Consider the following 15,235-nt stretch of genomic DNA (forward strand, 5'->3'; position numbering starts at 1 on the left):
CTCCTCTCTTGACAGAGAACTTTAAAGAGCAAGGTTAATTTAGTTTTAATTCAGATAAAGAATTCCCTCATCCATCCACAATCTGGAAGGCAAAAGTTTATATAGAGAGAAAGTTTTGTGTTGTGGAATATTATAAAGTTCAGAGATTCCTAGTCTTGGCTTTAAAGCCACAAATATTTAAGTGGAGAAAATTTTGTTGCAGTGACAGTAAAAAAGTCCAGAGGTTTTGATAGGGTAAGGGTTTCATGTTTGTTGATTTTACAGAAGGTTAAGCTACAGTACATCTTCCAAGCTGATGTGTGGGTTAAATAGGTTAGGACACTGATTTGTAATCCTATCCTGTGGCTGCACCACAGCTGTTCTTGTAAATGTCATCACTTTCTCAGCCCTATCTGGTTATATCTGAGTCATGAGGTGCTGACAAAAATCCGCTGCACTTAATGTGAAACCTGAGGCATTTTGGTCATTCCAAAGATATTAGCAACAGCCGACCTGGAATTTCACTGATAAATAACTTGCACGTAGTCAGAGCATTAACTTTTGTTCCTCTCCATTTTCTCCATCTTTTCTTCACTAATCACATTTTACAGCAAAAGTAGACCAATTTTCTCTTTTTCACGTGGAACTAATATTTTAAACAGAATTGAAGTGTTTACCTCCATTATTTCACCAGATGTTTGGATGTAACTGTTTTGACATTTATTGAAGAAGCACTGCAAAGACACTTCCTTGTAGAGATTTATGAACCAAGTATAAAGTCTTTTCTCTCTTTTTTGCCCAGCCATGCAACAGGATATGAAAGTGATAACCATGCAGGTCCCATGTTATATAGCTGTGGGGCCCAATACAGAATACACACCCATGGAGTTTTTAGAGGAATACAAGTGAGTATGTAGGGGAAAATAGATGATTTTAGGGTAATTACTTGGCTGATGTTAATTATTACTGCTGTACTTAGGTTCCATTGTATCAGTAATAAATTTCAGTAAGAATACATTTTGTTGTTGGGAAGATCACTATAAAGTCATTGCTTGACAAAGTAAAGAAAAGGAAACCTCACATTTCCTTTTCACTACAACATATTTGAGAGTAAAATGACAACTAACTCCATGGTTTCCTTAAATCTGACACCTCCAAATGATCTTGAGGTGTCTCAAATATTATCCCTTACTTTTCAGGTGACAGAGGATGTCAACTGAAAGCCTGGGAATCTGTTTTTATCCAACTGCAATATTTATTTACTTATGTAAACTACACCCAAGGGTATTAAAGGAACTGGCAAATGTAATATCAGAGCCATTGGCAATAATCTTTGAGAACTCCTAGAGAACAGGAGAAGTCCCAGCAGAATGGAGGAGGGCAAACATTGAAGATTTTCAGACCTGGCTGAAACATTCCTGAAACGAACCACCAGGACCGTCTTCAAAAGGGCCAGGAGGAGGCAGTGTTTGAAAGCCTGAAGCGCTTCTCCCATCACCATGGAAACGTTTCTCCCTCTTGCTTGAATCGTTCCAGGGGAGTGAGTTTTCTATAGATGCAAAAGCTGCGTCTGTAGAAAACTCACTCCTCTGGAACGATTCAGAAGCACTAGCAGGGAAAAACGTTTCCATGGCGATGGGAAAAGTGCTTCACACTTTCAAACACTGCCTCCTCCTGACTCTTTTGAAGATGGTCCTGGCTCCTTTCAGGAATGTTTCAGCCAGGTCTGAAAATCTTCATTGCCCCCATCTTCAAAAAGGGGAAAAAAGAGGATCCCAACAATTATCGTCTAGTTAGTCTGACATCAATACCAGGAAAGATTCTAGAACAGATCATTAAACAGAGAGTCTGTGAACATCTAGAAAGCAATACCATAATCACAAAAAGTCAACATGGGTTTCAGAGAAACAAGTCATGCCAGACAAATCTGATCTCTTTCTTTGATAAAATTACCAGCTTGGTAGATGAAGGGAATGCTGTGGACATAATATATCTTGATTTCATAAGGCCTTTGACAAGGTTAGCAATGGCGTTCTTGCAAACAAGCTTGCAAAATGTGGGCTAGACAAGGCAACTGTTATAAGGATTTGTAAATGGTTGACTGGCTGAAGCCAAAGGGTGCTCAACAATGGCTCCTTTTCATCCTGGAGAGGAGTGACCAGTGGGGTCCCACAGGGCTCTGTCCTGGGCCCAGTGCTATTCAACATCTTTATCAATGACTTGGAGGACATAATTTGCAGATGACACCAAATTAGGAGGAGGAGCTAATACCCCAGAGGACACGATCAAAATTAAAAATGACCTGAATAGATTGGAAAGCTGGGCCAAAGCTAACAAAATGAAATTCAACACTGAGAAATGTAAGGTACTGCCCTTAGGATGGAAAAATGAAATGTACAGCTATGTGATGGGGACACTTAGCTGAATGAAACTACATGTGAAAGGGATCTACGAGTCCAAGTAGTCCATAAACTGAACATGAGTCAACAGTGCGATGCGGCAGCTAAAAAAGCCAATGCAATTTTAGGCTGCATCAACAGAAGTACAGTGTCTAGATCAAGGGAAGTAATAGTGCCACTCTATTCTGCTTTGGTCAGGCCTCACCTGGAATACTGTGTCCAGTTCTGGGCACCACAATTCAAAAAGGATGTTGAGAAGCTGAGAGTGTCCAAAGGAGGGAGAAAAAAATGGTGAAGGGTCTGGAAACCATACCCTTTGAAGAATGACTTAGGGAGCTGGGGATGTTTAGCCAGGAAAAGAGAAGGTTAAGGGCTGATATGATAGCCCTGTTTAAATATTTGAAGGGATGTCATATTGAGGAGGGAGCAAGTTTGTTTTCTGCTGCTCCAGAGAACAGGACCTGGAGCAATGGATGCAAGCTACAGGAAAAAAGATTCCACCTCAACATTAGGAGGAACTTCCTGACAGTAAGGGCTGTTCGACAGTGGAATGCACTCCCTCGGAGTGTAGTGGAGTCTCTTTCCTTAGAGATCTTTAAACAGAGGCTGGATGGCCATCTCTCAGGGATGCTTTGATTGTAATTTCCTGCATGGCAAGGGGTTGGACTAGATGGCCTTGCGGTCTCTTCCAACTCTATGATTCTATGATTATATATAAGATTTTTTTTAAAGTCACCTCTCCATCTACCAGGGTACCTGAGGTAAAGTAAAAGGGATAAAAACATTGAATATATGAAAATTAAATCCAAACTAAAACTCATTTTTAAAAATAGTTCTAAAACCACTGATAATAGAAAGATAGTTAAAAACAGCTGAACTCAACCAGAGCAGCCACTCCCTAATTTTAACAACCAAAGGCCAAGTGAAATAGCATGATCCTTGGAGGGATTTCCATAGTAGGGATGCTGCTATGGAGAAAACCCTGTCATACTTGTAGACACTATCCTAGCCTCATGGGATGATTGGGTGTAGAAAAGAGCCTCAACGTTCTTAGGTTTTAGGCAGGCTCATATGAGAGAAGTTGGATTTTCACATATACTGGTCCCAATTTGTTTAGGGATTTATAGGTGAAGACCTTGAACTGAGCTCCGTACAACTTGCTTGGTGAAAAACAAAAATAAATAAGTAAATAAAAGGATTGCATCAGATTGGAAACAATCAATATATATCCCCATCCACAAAAAAGGAGACATAAGAGACGGTAGCAACTATGAGACCTTAGCACTAATCTCCCATACAAGCAAAATTATGCTCAAAATTCTGCAACATAGACTCCAACCATTGAAGAGAGAAATCCCAGAGGTCCAAGCAGAGTTCAGGAAAGGAAGGGGCACTAGGGACCACACTGCAAACATACGCTGGATAATGGAATGCACTGAGGAATTCCAGAAGAAAATCAACATGTGTTTTATAGACTATAGCAAAGCCTTTGACTACATAGATCATGAAAGGTTGCAGAATGCTCTTAAAGACATGGGAGTACCAATACATCTGAAAGTCCTGATGAGGAATCTGTACTCAGGATAAGAGGCTGTGTCAGAATAAAACATGGGGAAACTGAATGGTTCCCAATTAGCAAAGAGGTCAGACAAGGCTGCATCTTATCACCCTACCTGCTCTACTTATATGCAGAACATATTGGGCCTGAACAGAAAGGCCAAAATAAAGCTGCTTCAGGTCACTTTGGAGATATGTTGTTTAAATGACACACACATCTGAAGAGGCCAGAAGCTGCGCCAAAGCTGCGCTCCAGCCTCTTAAGACGCATGCATCATTTACATAGCATACCTCCAAAGTGACCTGAAGCAGCATTATTTCGGCCTGTCTGTTTAGGCCCATTGTGAAAAAAGTAGGCTTGGACACAGAAAAGGAGGAGTGACAATAGGATGAAGGAATATTAACAATCTAAGATACGAAGATGATACCATAATACTGGTAGAAAACCTCAGTGACTTAGAACAACTACTGAGAAAGATCAAGGAAGAAAGTGCAAAGGCAGGCTTACTGCTGAACATAAAGAAAATAAAAATAATAATCATGGAGAATCTACACATATTCAACCTAGACAATAGAAATAGTAAAAGAATTCTCATACCTGATCAAACATTGACAGGAACAGGGACTGCAGCCAGGAAATCAGAAGAAGATTAAGAATGGGGAGGGCAGCTATAAAAGAACTAGAAAAGATCCTAAAATGCAAAGATACACAACTGAGTACAGTTCGCCCTTCCTTTATGCGGGGGATCTGTTCCGGACTCCCCCGCATAAAGCAAATACTGCCTATGCTCGAGCCCCATGTGCACATGGCCCATTAGTCCCTATGGGATGCGTTGCCCCTTCTCCCCACGCAGCTTTCAGCATAGGCTGAAAGCTGTGTAAAGTGCGCCCGCGTATGATGCGAGCACACTGTACAAAAGTTAGAATCATACAAGTCATTGTATTCTCTGTTACCATGTATGGATGTGAGAGCTGGACAATTAAGAAACAAGATAGGAAGAAAAACAATTCGTTTGAGATGTGTTGCTGGAGAAGAGCAATGAGAATTCTGTGGACAACTAAAAAATAAAAAATTAAAATAAATAAGCAAATGGGTCCTAGAACAGATCAAACCAGAAATCTCCCTGGAAGCCAAAGTGACAAAACTTCGGCTGTTGTATCTTTGGCGTATCATGAAAACAGAGGACTCATTAGAAAAAAATAATACTGGGAAAGGTGGAGGGAAGTAGAAGAGAGGAAGGCCACATGCTAGATGGGAGAACTCTATTAAGGAGGTCACAGCTATGAATTTGCAGGAACTAAGTGGAGGACAGGGAGTCTTGGAGTTGTTTCAGCCACAGGGTCACCATGAGTCGAGATCGACTCAAGGGAAATTAACAACAACAAAAATAAAATGATCCAGATGTGATATAATGTGTTTTGGTGGGATGGCATGTAAGGTAGCCTGACAGTTCTTGCTTATGCTACAGTTGGCTAAATAATATATTGAATTTCCCTCCCTTTCTTTATGTCATTATAGGATGTGCGACGAGTGCCTGGAGTAGCGCCTACAATCGTCAGATCAACAAGTGAGACAAATGAGAAACGGCCTTTCATGTGTGTATACCCTGGCTGTAATAAACGATATTTTAAGCTGTCTCATCTGCAGATGCATGGTAGAAAGCACACTGGTAAATGTCTTTATTGATTCCAAATATTTTTTCCTATCTGGTTTTGGGTCTTGATGACTTTGTCCTATCCCTGGCAACAACACCCTTTCATAGATCCTCCAATGGGAGGCATTCTCTGAGCTTTTGACACTTAACAGATTAGTATACTGTAATGCTTTGCTGGCTGTAAATAATGAGGATGTGATATACAGGATGTTTTTCAATGAAAACTGTTTCTCCAACTGTATTTCACCAACTGTGGGGTTTTCCATTTCGGCAATCTCACCAGTGAAACCAGCTATGAGTAATCATCTTAGACAATCCTGCCACTGTGGCCAATTGTGGGGGTTCTGCCCTTTAACCCACCAAATGTGAAGACCTCGATGCAGGGATCTACCAGGGTGGGGTGGGGTCCGTGGGGTCCAGACCCCCCCTTCCATTAGAAAAACGAATGGCACACGCTGTTATACCGCCGCGCCCAAGGCCCATTATAATGGTGGCACTTAGTCTGCCCCCCCCTTCCTAAAATCCTGGCTATGTCTCTGCTCCATGGTGCTCACTGCAATTACCAAGAACAAGAGTTTTCCCTTATCCCCACTTCTGCCAGCATGTAAATATGTCCTCTTGTCCCACCTGTGTGATACCAGGTGCCCTCAGGGTACATATGAGGATTTATATAACTTCTAACCTCAGTGGACATCACCATTTATATTCAATGCTACTACCTCAGACATCTTGTCTGCATCAAAGCTCTCAGGTAGATAGTGTTTTTGGAGGCCAACTATGCACAGAAATAAAACAATTTCCTTATTTACAGCAGCTAAACCTACCAAAGCAGATTTTGTATTTATTACACTGAAAAACACCACACACATACTCATCTCAGCCTAACCATACTAAACCCCCAACCAAAACTCTTCTCTTACTCCGACTCCAGTCTAACCCTTGTCTAACGCAGCCCCTTGTCTAACTGAACTCCTGTACTGTAATTTAAAACTTCACTTGAGCATTTAGAAACATTTTGTAGGCATCCAGAGAAAAGGGGCAGGCAAAGTTACCAAGGGAATGTGAAAACAGTAAATATAAGAGTTTGAGATCTGAATGATTTTCAGTTTCTCACTCTCTGGAATCCTACAGATTTGCGGGCTGAAGGAAAAATTTCATCTCAGGGCTCAATTGTTATTTGGAAGGGGAAATACCCTCATTTTGTTCCCCTTGCGGATGCACCTCTGAAATTTGGATGGCTGATTTATTTGTCAGGTGTAGACTCAAACCTGAAGTAGCTTTGTAGCAGTGAAAACCACAAGAAGTCTTGTTCATGTAAAAGCAACAAAAATTATCAGATTTATTATGGTGTATTGTAGATTCTGATGATTGCAAGATCAGCAGTCTGAGGCCCAGGTGCTGCATGACGGAGTGAGCTCTTGTCACTATCCCAGCTTCTGCCAACCTAGCAGTTCAAAAGCATGTAAAGGTGCAAGTAGATAAATAGTTACCACTTTGGTGGAAGCTAACAGCATTCTGTGCAGTCATGATGACCACAGGATCACAGAGTTGTCTTTGACAAGGCTGGCTCCCTTGGCTTAGTAACAGAGATGAGCACCATCCCCTACAGTCAAGGTTTTCCCTTGACAGTCTTGTCAAGGCAAAACTTTTACCTTTACCTTTACCTTTATTGTAGCTTTGGGCTCCATTGACACTACAAAATAACCTGGTTTGGAAACTGTAGTTTCCCTGTAGTTCAGACTTACACCAATTCTACTTGGTGCAGATTGCTTGGGGTGGGGGGGGGGGGATGGACAACCAAACAGCCCCTTTAGACTGGTGCATTTGGCACCAGATCCCTTAGCGGTTCTTTTTTTAAAGAACCGCATCAGTTTTTAGAACCGCATCGATCTGCATCCCCGATAGTGTGAGTAAGCTATCGGATCGATTTGGATCACATAGCCACTGTTCAGGAAATTGAGGTGACTGGTGGTAAATGAGAACTTCAGACCAGATTTAAATGCCAGAGGGAGATTCACTGCCTTAAAATGTAGTGAGAATGGTGAATCAATTTTGAATTGATTGACAGATGTGATTTTCTCTGTGCAAAAAATGCAAGTATAACTCATCTCTTAGAGTACAACAGTGAAATAGGTCATAAAAACTTATACCATAATAAGGCCTAAATTGTGTTTTAGTCCTGACTAGAGTAGATCTATTGAATCCATTCGTTTTATCTATGTGTTGATTTTGTTGTGTGTCTTCAGGTCATTTCTGACACATGGAACTCTAAAATGACTCTATGACAAAGTTTCCTTGGCAAAATTTGTTGGGGGGAGGGTTGCCTTTGCCATCTTCTGAGGCTATGACTTACCTGAGGTCACCCAGTGGGTTTCCAGGGCTAAGTGGGGATTCAAACTCTGGTCTCTTGAGTCATAGTCCAATGCTTAGGCCAGTACATCACACTGTTTCCTATGTGATGACTTACTGTACAACCATTGATGAATGGGTCTACTCATTGTAGCATGGGGACTAGTTGACCAATTCATCTAACCAATAAGAAGCCAACCAAAATGTGTTTTCCAAGTAGATTTTTTTTTTACAAATAGGGTGCTTATTTATTTATTTACTTCATTTATATACTGCCTTCCTCCCAAAGTGAGATCAAAGGCAATTTATATACAGTCATCCCTCCATATTTGCGGCTTTGATATTTGCGGATTTGATTATTCACGGATTTCATTAATATGTTCTCTCTAGGAATATCTAGGTCCTCCAGTGCAACACTATGGTCAACTTTTACCACAAGTTGCACTGGAGGACCTAGAGATTCCTAGAGAGGTGTCCTCTCAGGTAAAACAGTGTTTTTGTTATTTGCGGTTTTTCAATATTTACGGGGTCTTGTTCCCCTAACCCTAGCGAATATGGAGGGACACTGTACTTCATTCTAGACAAGTGACTCTAATTTGATTTTTTCTCCAACCTCATGAGTGGTGCTTGAAAGACAGAGATTCATATTTTTTGGGAGGGACAGGCTAGACAGCCATCAATTTACCAAAAGGAAAGGAAAATGATGGTAGATTCCCTTTTCTCATCACTTAGACATTTAGAGGCAGCTGACTCATTACATTTTCTCGCAGACTCTTCTTTTAGATAGTGTACTATCTGTAGAACTCTGTTACACAAACTGCAATTTATATCAGTATTTATCAATGTTTTCAACACAGTTTTTGCTGACACCTCATGACCCCTGTCTGTTACTGAGTGTCTTCCACTTATTAAGTGCCATTAATGAAACACTATAGTCATAAAATGATACTTTTGTCTTGGAGCATCATGCAGCTTCTAAATATAATGAAAACAAGATTACAATAACAAACTGTGGTGATAGATTTCATGGATTTTCCATCTGCCATCAGCATGATCCAGAAACAATGACTCTGTGTTTGAAATATTTCAGGAACTTGAGATTATGGTTTGAGAATGTTGTGTTTTTTTACCAGCAAAAAGTGATACATTGTTCCAGAGAAAAGCTTTATTTCAGTGAAACTATAAAAATACTATGAATAAAATAGACCATCATTGAAGGAACAGTTCTTATAAATGGGTATCCGGACTTGAAAATTAGAATTTTATTAAATGAAAAGGTTTATATCAAGTGATTGAATTTGGAAAACCATGCATGACATTTCCTAAAATGAAGAGAAAAAAGGGGAAAGGGCATGAGGTTTGCAAATTAAGCCACCTTAGTTATTCAGGTTTTTTTTTTCATGTATCATGGCACAAAGTTGCTAATTAAGCCTGTTAATTCACGTTATATAGGACCCAGTTGATTTTGAAAGCATTTCCTTCTGAATTTTACAGGAAGGACTGATTCATTATTATTATTATTATTATTATTATTAAACTTTATTTCTAAAGCGCTGTAATTGCACACAGCGCTGTACAAGTCGTAAAATTAAGGTATATAAAAGCCTGCCCAAGTTGTACATTCTAAGGTAATAACAATTAAAAAGAGAATAGATAAAATTACCATATAGAGAAAAAAAAAAACCAAATTAAAAACATCAAATTAAAACAAATCACATCACATCAAATATTATCAGACAGCCAGATGACAATCACAAATTCCCTGAGAACGCTTCCCTAAACATATAGTTTTCAGCTCAGCCTTAAAGCTGGTTAGGGAAGTGATGAGCCATGTATGCAGGGGAAAAAGGTTCCAGGAATGAGAGGCAGCAAGAGAAGGGACGGATCTGGGATGAGGCAGAGAGATCCTGGGTTGAGAGAGGAGCTTTGGCTACCGAGCGAGAGAGTGCGAGTAGGATGTAGGGAGAGAGAAGATCTGTTAAATAAAGAGGGGCCAGCCCATGCAGGGCTTTAAAGGTGAGTAGCAAAGTTTGTACCTGATGCGGAAAGAAGAGGGAGCCGTGAAGGGGGGACAACAGAGGGGAGACATGATCAACGGCGAGCGAGTGAAATAATGCGTGCAGCTGAATGCTGAACAGAAATAATGGGTGGAGTGAGAGAGGGGAAGCCTGCCAAGAGGAGGTTACAATAGTCTAGTCGTGAGACCACTAGGTCATGGACCAGTGTCTTTGCGTAGAAGCTGAGAGATATGGACGGATTTTGGCGATATTATAGAGAAAAATATCTACAGACTTTGGCTGTGGTCTGGATCTGGGGGATAAATGACAAAGAGGAGTCAAAAGGTGAAACAAGACTACGGGCTTCCTGGACCGGCTGGATAGAGACGTTATTGACAGAAATAGAAAAGGAGTAGTGAAGGGTGGCTTAGGAGGGAAAACAGAAGCTCGGTCTTGGACATATTGAGCTTCAGACGCCGATGGTGCATCCAGTGGGAGACACAGTGTAAACAGGATGACACTTGCTGCTCTAGCTCTGGCGAAAGATTAGGGTGGAAAGGTACAGCTGGGTATCATCGGCGTACAGATGTAGGAGAAAACCAAAAGAACTGATAAGTTTGCCAAGGGAGAGTGTGTATAGAGAGAACAGAAGGGGACCCAAACAGAGCCCTGAGGAACTCCAACAGATAAGGGGACAGAAGACGAGGTCTGACCACCCGAGACCACTGAAAAAGATCGATCTCAAGTAAGATGTGTGAACCAATCGAGAACAAGGCCCGAGAAACCAAGGTCAGAGAGTACATCTATTAGGAGACAGTGGTCCACGGTGTCGAAGGCCACGACAGATCAAGAAGGACAAGGATAGAATGAAGGCCATTCGCCTTGGCCCGCAAAAGTCATTCGAGATCTTAGTAAGGGCCGTCTCTGGAGTGCCGTGGACGAAACCAGACTAGAAGGGATCCAGAATGGAGTTGGTTTCAAGAAACTCAGACAGCGTGAATAGACCACTCGTTCCAACACCTTAGAGCAGGGGTAGGCACCTTTTTGAGCCGGGGGCCGGGTTGCTGTCCCTCAGACAACGGGAGGCGAAGCCAAAAAAAAAATAATTAAATAATTTTTTTAAAAAAAAATAAATATATAAATAAACCAGGACAAATGTAGGACAAAATTTTCAAATGGAAGACACTTTTTTTAAAAAATGGAGGACACGCAAAAGAATTTGCTGATTTTTAAAAAATGTTAATATAAATGCATGTTTCTGAGGCTTCTATAGACAATTGCCCCCCAAAGGCCCCGGCGGCAATCGGCGGCAGGACGGGCTGGGGCCTGGTCCCAAGCTCGCTGGGCCGCATCCGGCCCGCGGGCCACAGGTTGCCACCCCTGCCTTAGTAGAGAAGAAAGGAAGAAGAGAGATTGGACGATAGCTACCAAGGAAGAGGGATCGAGAGAGGTTTTTTTCAGGATGGGGGAAACCAAGGCATGTTTGAAGACTGAGGGGAAGGAACCCCAGGGAAGAGGAGAGTGGGTGCAGGTCCCTATGAATAAGCCTTCCCTCATTGGGCACTCTTCAGTTTGTGTTGGATTATAATCACCTTGATGCCCAGGCAGCCTGGATAATGCTTGGTTGCCATAATTCCCTTCCACAAAACCAGAACAAAATATAACCTCACGCCTTGACTTCTGTAATGCACTCTACATGGGCTACCCCTGTGCTTGACTCGGAAATTACAGCTGGTTCAAAAATATGGCAGCCAGGCTTGTTTCAGGAACATCTAGGAGGGACCACATTACTCCGGTTTTGAGGTCCTCCCACTGGCTGCCTATCAGCTTCCGGCCCAGTACAATGTTGGTTATCACCTTTAAAGCCCTAAATGGTTTGGGTCAAGCTATCTTAGGGACTGCCTCCTCCTGTACAATCCTCCCGCGCTCTCCGGTCCTCTGGGAGGAACTTACTACAGCCTTTAAAATCTAGGCTTGCGGCGACCTCCCAGGGGCGTTCTCTGCTGTCCCCCCAAACTCTGGAACGACCTGCCGATGAGATCCGTCAGATAACATCATTAGACAGCTTTAAAAAAGCGGTCAAGACGGATCTCTTCTGGCAGGCCTTTCCAGATTAACCATCCCGGCCAGGTTCCTGATTCCCTCATTCCTCCCGTGGCCCCCATCTTAGTGATGGTTGAGGATCAACAGAGGATATCAGGGTTTTTAGTTTTTAATTGTTGTTTTATGCATTGACATTGTGTTTAATAGTTATTATACTGTTTAATACTGTCTTAAGGGGGGGAGGGGAGGGATAGTGTTTTTAATTGTCATATTTTATATTTTACTGTTGTTAACTGCCGGATTGGTTTGCCAGAGCGGTATACAAATAAATTATTATTATTATATTATTATAGAAATATGTAGGACAGCTGTTAGGACATTCAAGAAAAATGGAGGACATCCAACTAAAAGCCCAAAACATTAATTTAAAAAAAAAAACATGATGGTTTGTGTGTTGGACTAGGACTCTAGGACCAGGGTTTGAATCCCTGTTTTGCTATGGAAACCCCCTGGGTGACCTTAGCAATTCACACCTCTCAGCCTCAGGGAAAGGCCATGGCAACCCCCCTCTGAACCAATCTTGTCAAAGAAACCCCAGCAGGGGGTGGCCCTAAATCGGAAAGGACTTGAAAGCACACCACAACCAAAAAAAAAACATACTCCAAATGGCAGATGGGTTGGCTTCTCCTTCCTGGACCCGGAGAGAAGTCTGCAATTGAAGACATGTCCTGGACTTTGGCTGCCACCAGGCCACAATTTGTGGAGAGAAAGTGAAGAGAAGAAAGGCTGCTGGAGACAATGTCACTCTGGCCTCCGAGGGCAGTGGCAGCATTGAGGCTTTACTGCCCTGGACCTCCTTGCCTTGTGGCTCAGCTGGCTGGTGGAGGCCTCGTGCAGCTGCACTAGGGAAGCCTCACCTACTAGATGTGTTTGGGGCTGGCTGGAGGCCCTGTTGTGCAGCCATGCAAGGCAGACCTTGCCCCGTGGATGTGTTTGGGGGTAGAGTGGCTGGCTGGCAGGCCAAGGCCCCATGAGGCTGTGCCCCGTTCAGGGAGGCCTTGCCCTTGCCAGGACATGATCTCTAAACTGGGCAGGACATCTCAAAGACCCTTAAAAATCCAGAATATCCGCGCAAATCGGGATATGGCAACTCTATAGGGGAGCGGGAGTGAGGATGATGAAAGTTGTAGTCTGCCCATTAGAGAATGCCAAGTTGAGGAGGACAGATTTTCTGTGAAGGAAAGATTATTTAGAAAGTTAGAAACATTGGTTTAACTTACTGGGGGGCCATTTAGAAAACATTTACAGCCTTACGGTTTCAGTGTGTGCCTTCTGCATATATTGACAGGCAGATATAATACACCCCTGGCCATCTAAGATTTGTTGTATTGTAAAATTGGTGGTAGTGGAAAATATTGGACCTATCTTTTATATTGCCCCTCTATATAGCTCTTAGACAAAAGTTCCTTGATCAAATTTTACATTCTCTTTCTGACAGATCTTCTTCCTAGCAGATCTGTATTCTTTTTGCTGGTAATTGATGTATACATTACCTCCATGATGGCAAAACTTGGTTTAGCTGCTAGTAAGATTAGGCTTAGTTTTCAAGATGGGAGTGATTATTAGAGTCTCATTTGTGATATGTTTTAATCATTATTTTTATTTATTGATGTTTTTCAAAAGAAATTTTGTGCTTGATCTTTTTATACTGCTTTTGTATTCACTGGTTCAACCAGTAAAATTGTGACAGCCTTTAGCTTTTAACAATAAAGTCATTTACCTATTATGGTTTTTTGTGGTTTTTTTCGGGCTATGTGGCCACTGTTCTAGAGATTTTCTTCCTGACGTTTCGCAACATTGTGGTGTGCATCTTCAGAGAATGCTTGCCTGGAAAAAGTGGGTGTATATATACCTGTGTGAACCTGGGAATGCAGGGGTGATTTGCATGTGTATTGTTTCTGTGCTGTGGCAGCCTCAGGCTAGGAGGCTATATGCAAAGAGGATTAATGTCTGCTAATTGGTTATCATTATCTGCTGGGAAAGCCCCTGACTCTGAGATGGTTTCCCATTGGCATTTGCTGAGTCCTTATTTTGCTATTCCTCAGGGCCTGGTAGCCAAACCTTGTTTATTTAGGGTTTCCTCTTTTCTGTTGAAATTGTCCAGTCGTGTTTGTGGATTTCAATGGCTTCCCTGTGCATCCTGAACATGGTAATGGTTGGCATGGTCCAGAATTTCATTGTTTTCAAACAGTATTTTCTTCCAGGATGGTTTGTGGCAGTTCTGCTACTGCTGTTTTCTGGTGGCCCAGTCTGCAGTGTCTCTCGTGTTCCTTGATTCTTGTTTGACACTGCCTTTGGTGGTCCCTATGTAGACTTGTCCTCAGCTGCAGGGGATGTGGTAAATCCTGTCGGCCACTTTTTCCAGGCAAGCATTCTCTGAAGATGCCAGCCAAGATGCTGGCGAAACGTCAGGAAGAGAAAATCTCTAGAAACATTGGTGCATAGCCCGAAAAACCACAAAAAAAAGCATGGATGCCGGCCATGAAATCCTTCGACTTCACATTTACTTATTTACTTTTAGAAAGAACGTACTCTCAGGTTAATTCAAACATATGTAACTTTATCACAGAGTTTTCTTGATTTAGTCAAGAATTATTTAGAGATGGTTTGCCAATGCCTTTGTGTATAGCTAAGTATGTGTGTGAGAATTGTGGGTTTCTGAAGTTAAGAAGGGATTCAAACTCCCAGAGTCCTAGTCCAACATAAAAAATTTACACCACACTGGCTGACTACTGATGTTAATATATCTGTTGCAATATTAGTGAAGGTGATCAGTGGCTTCCAACATTGGGTATCCAGATGCAGTTGGATGGCAATTCCCATAATCCCCAGTCAGCAGTGGCAGTGATTAGAGATGATGGGAGCCCTATTCCAACAACCTGTGGAGAGGGGCAAATTTATCAACACATACAGGCAGTTCTAAAAAAGGAACTAAACTACAGTGGTACCTCGGGATACGAAATACCCAGGTTACGAAATTTTCGGGATACGAAAAAATCCCATAGGGAATCATTGTTCCGGGTTACGAATGTTTTTTCGGGTTACGAAAAAACTTTTGGTGCTTTTTTCGGCTTTTTCGCACAGAATCGCGGCTTTTCCCCATTAGCGCCTATGGCAATTCGGCTTACGAAGGCTTTTCGGGTTACGAAAGCGGCCGCGTTACGAATTAATTTCGTAACCCGAGGCACCACTGTAC

At 42.0% G+C, this 15,235-nt stretch overlaps 1 protein-coding gene across 1 annotated transcript in view; it reads left to right on the top strand.

Annotated features, from left to right (window-relative positions):
* Positions 1-15,235, top strand: part of WT1 (WT1 transcription factor) — a 75,305-nt gene that overhangs the window by 46,960 nt on the left and 13,110 nt on the right. Inside the window, exons 4-5 of the mRNA XM_042446893.1 lie at positions 782-884; positions 5,455-5,605. Coding sequence (XP_042302827.1) covers positions 782-884; positions 5,455-5,605 — 254 coding nt within the window. The remainder of the gene's footprint in view (positions 1-781; positions 885-5,454; positions 5,606-15,235) is intronic.

This window comes from Sceloporus undulatus, chromosome 1, assembly GCF_019175285.1.
Source record: "Sceloporus undulatus isolate JIND9_A2432 ecotype Alabama chromosome 1, SceUnd_v1.1, whole genome shotgun sequence".
Classification (NCBI taxonomy): Eukaryota; Metazoa; Chordata; class Lepidosauria; order Squamata; family Phrynosomatidae; genus Sceloporus; species Sceloporus undulatus.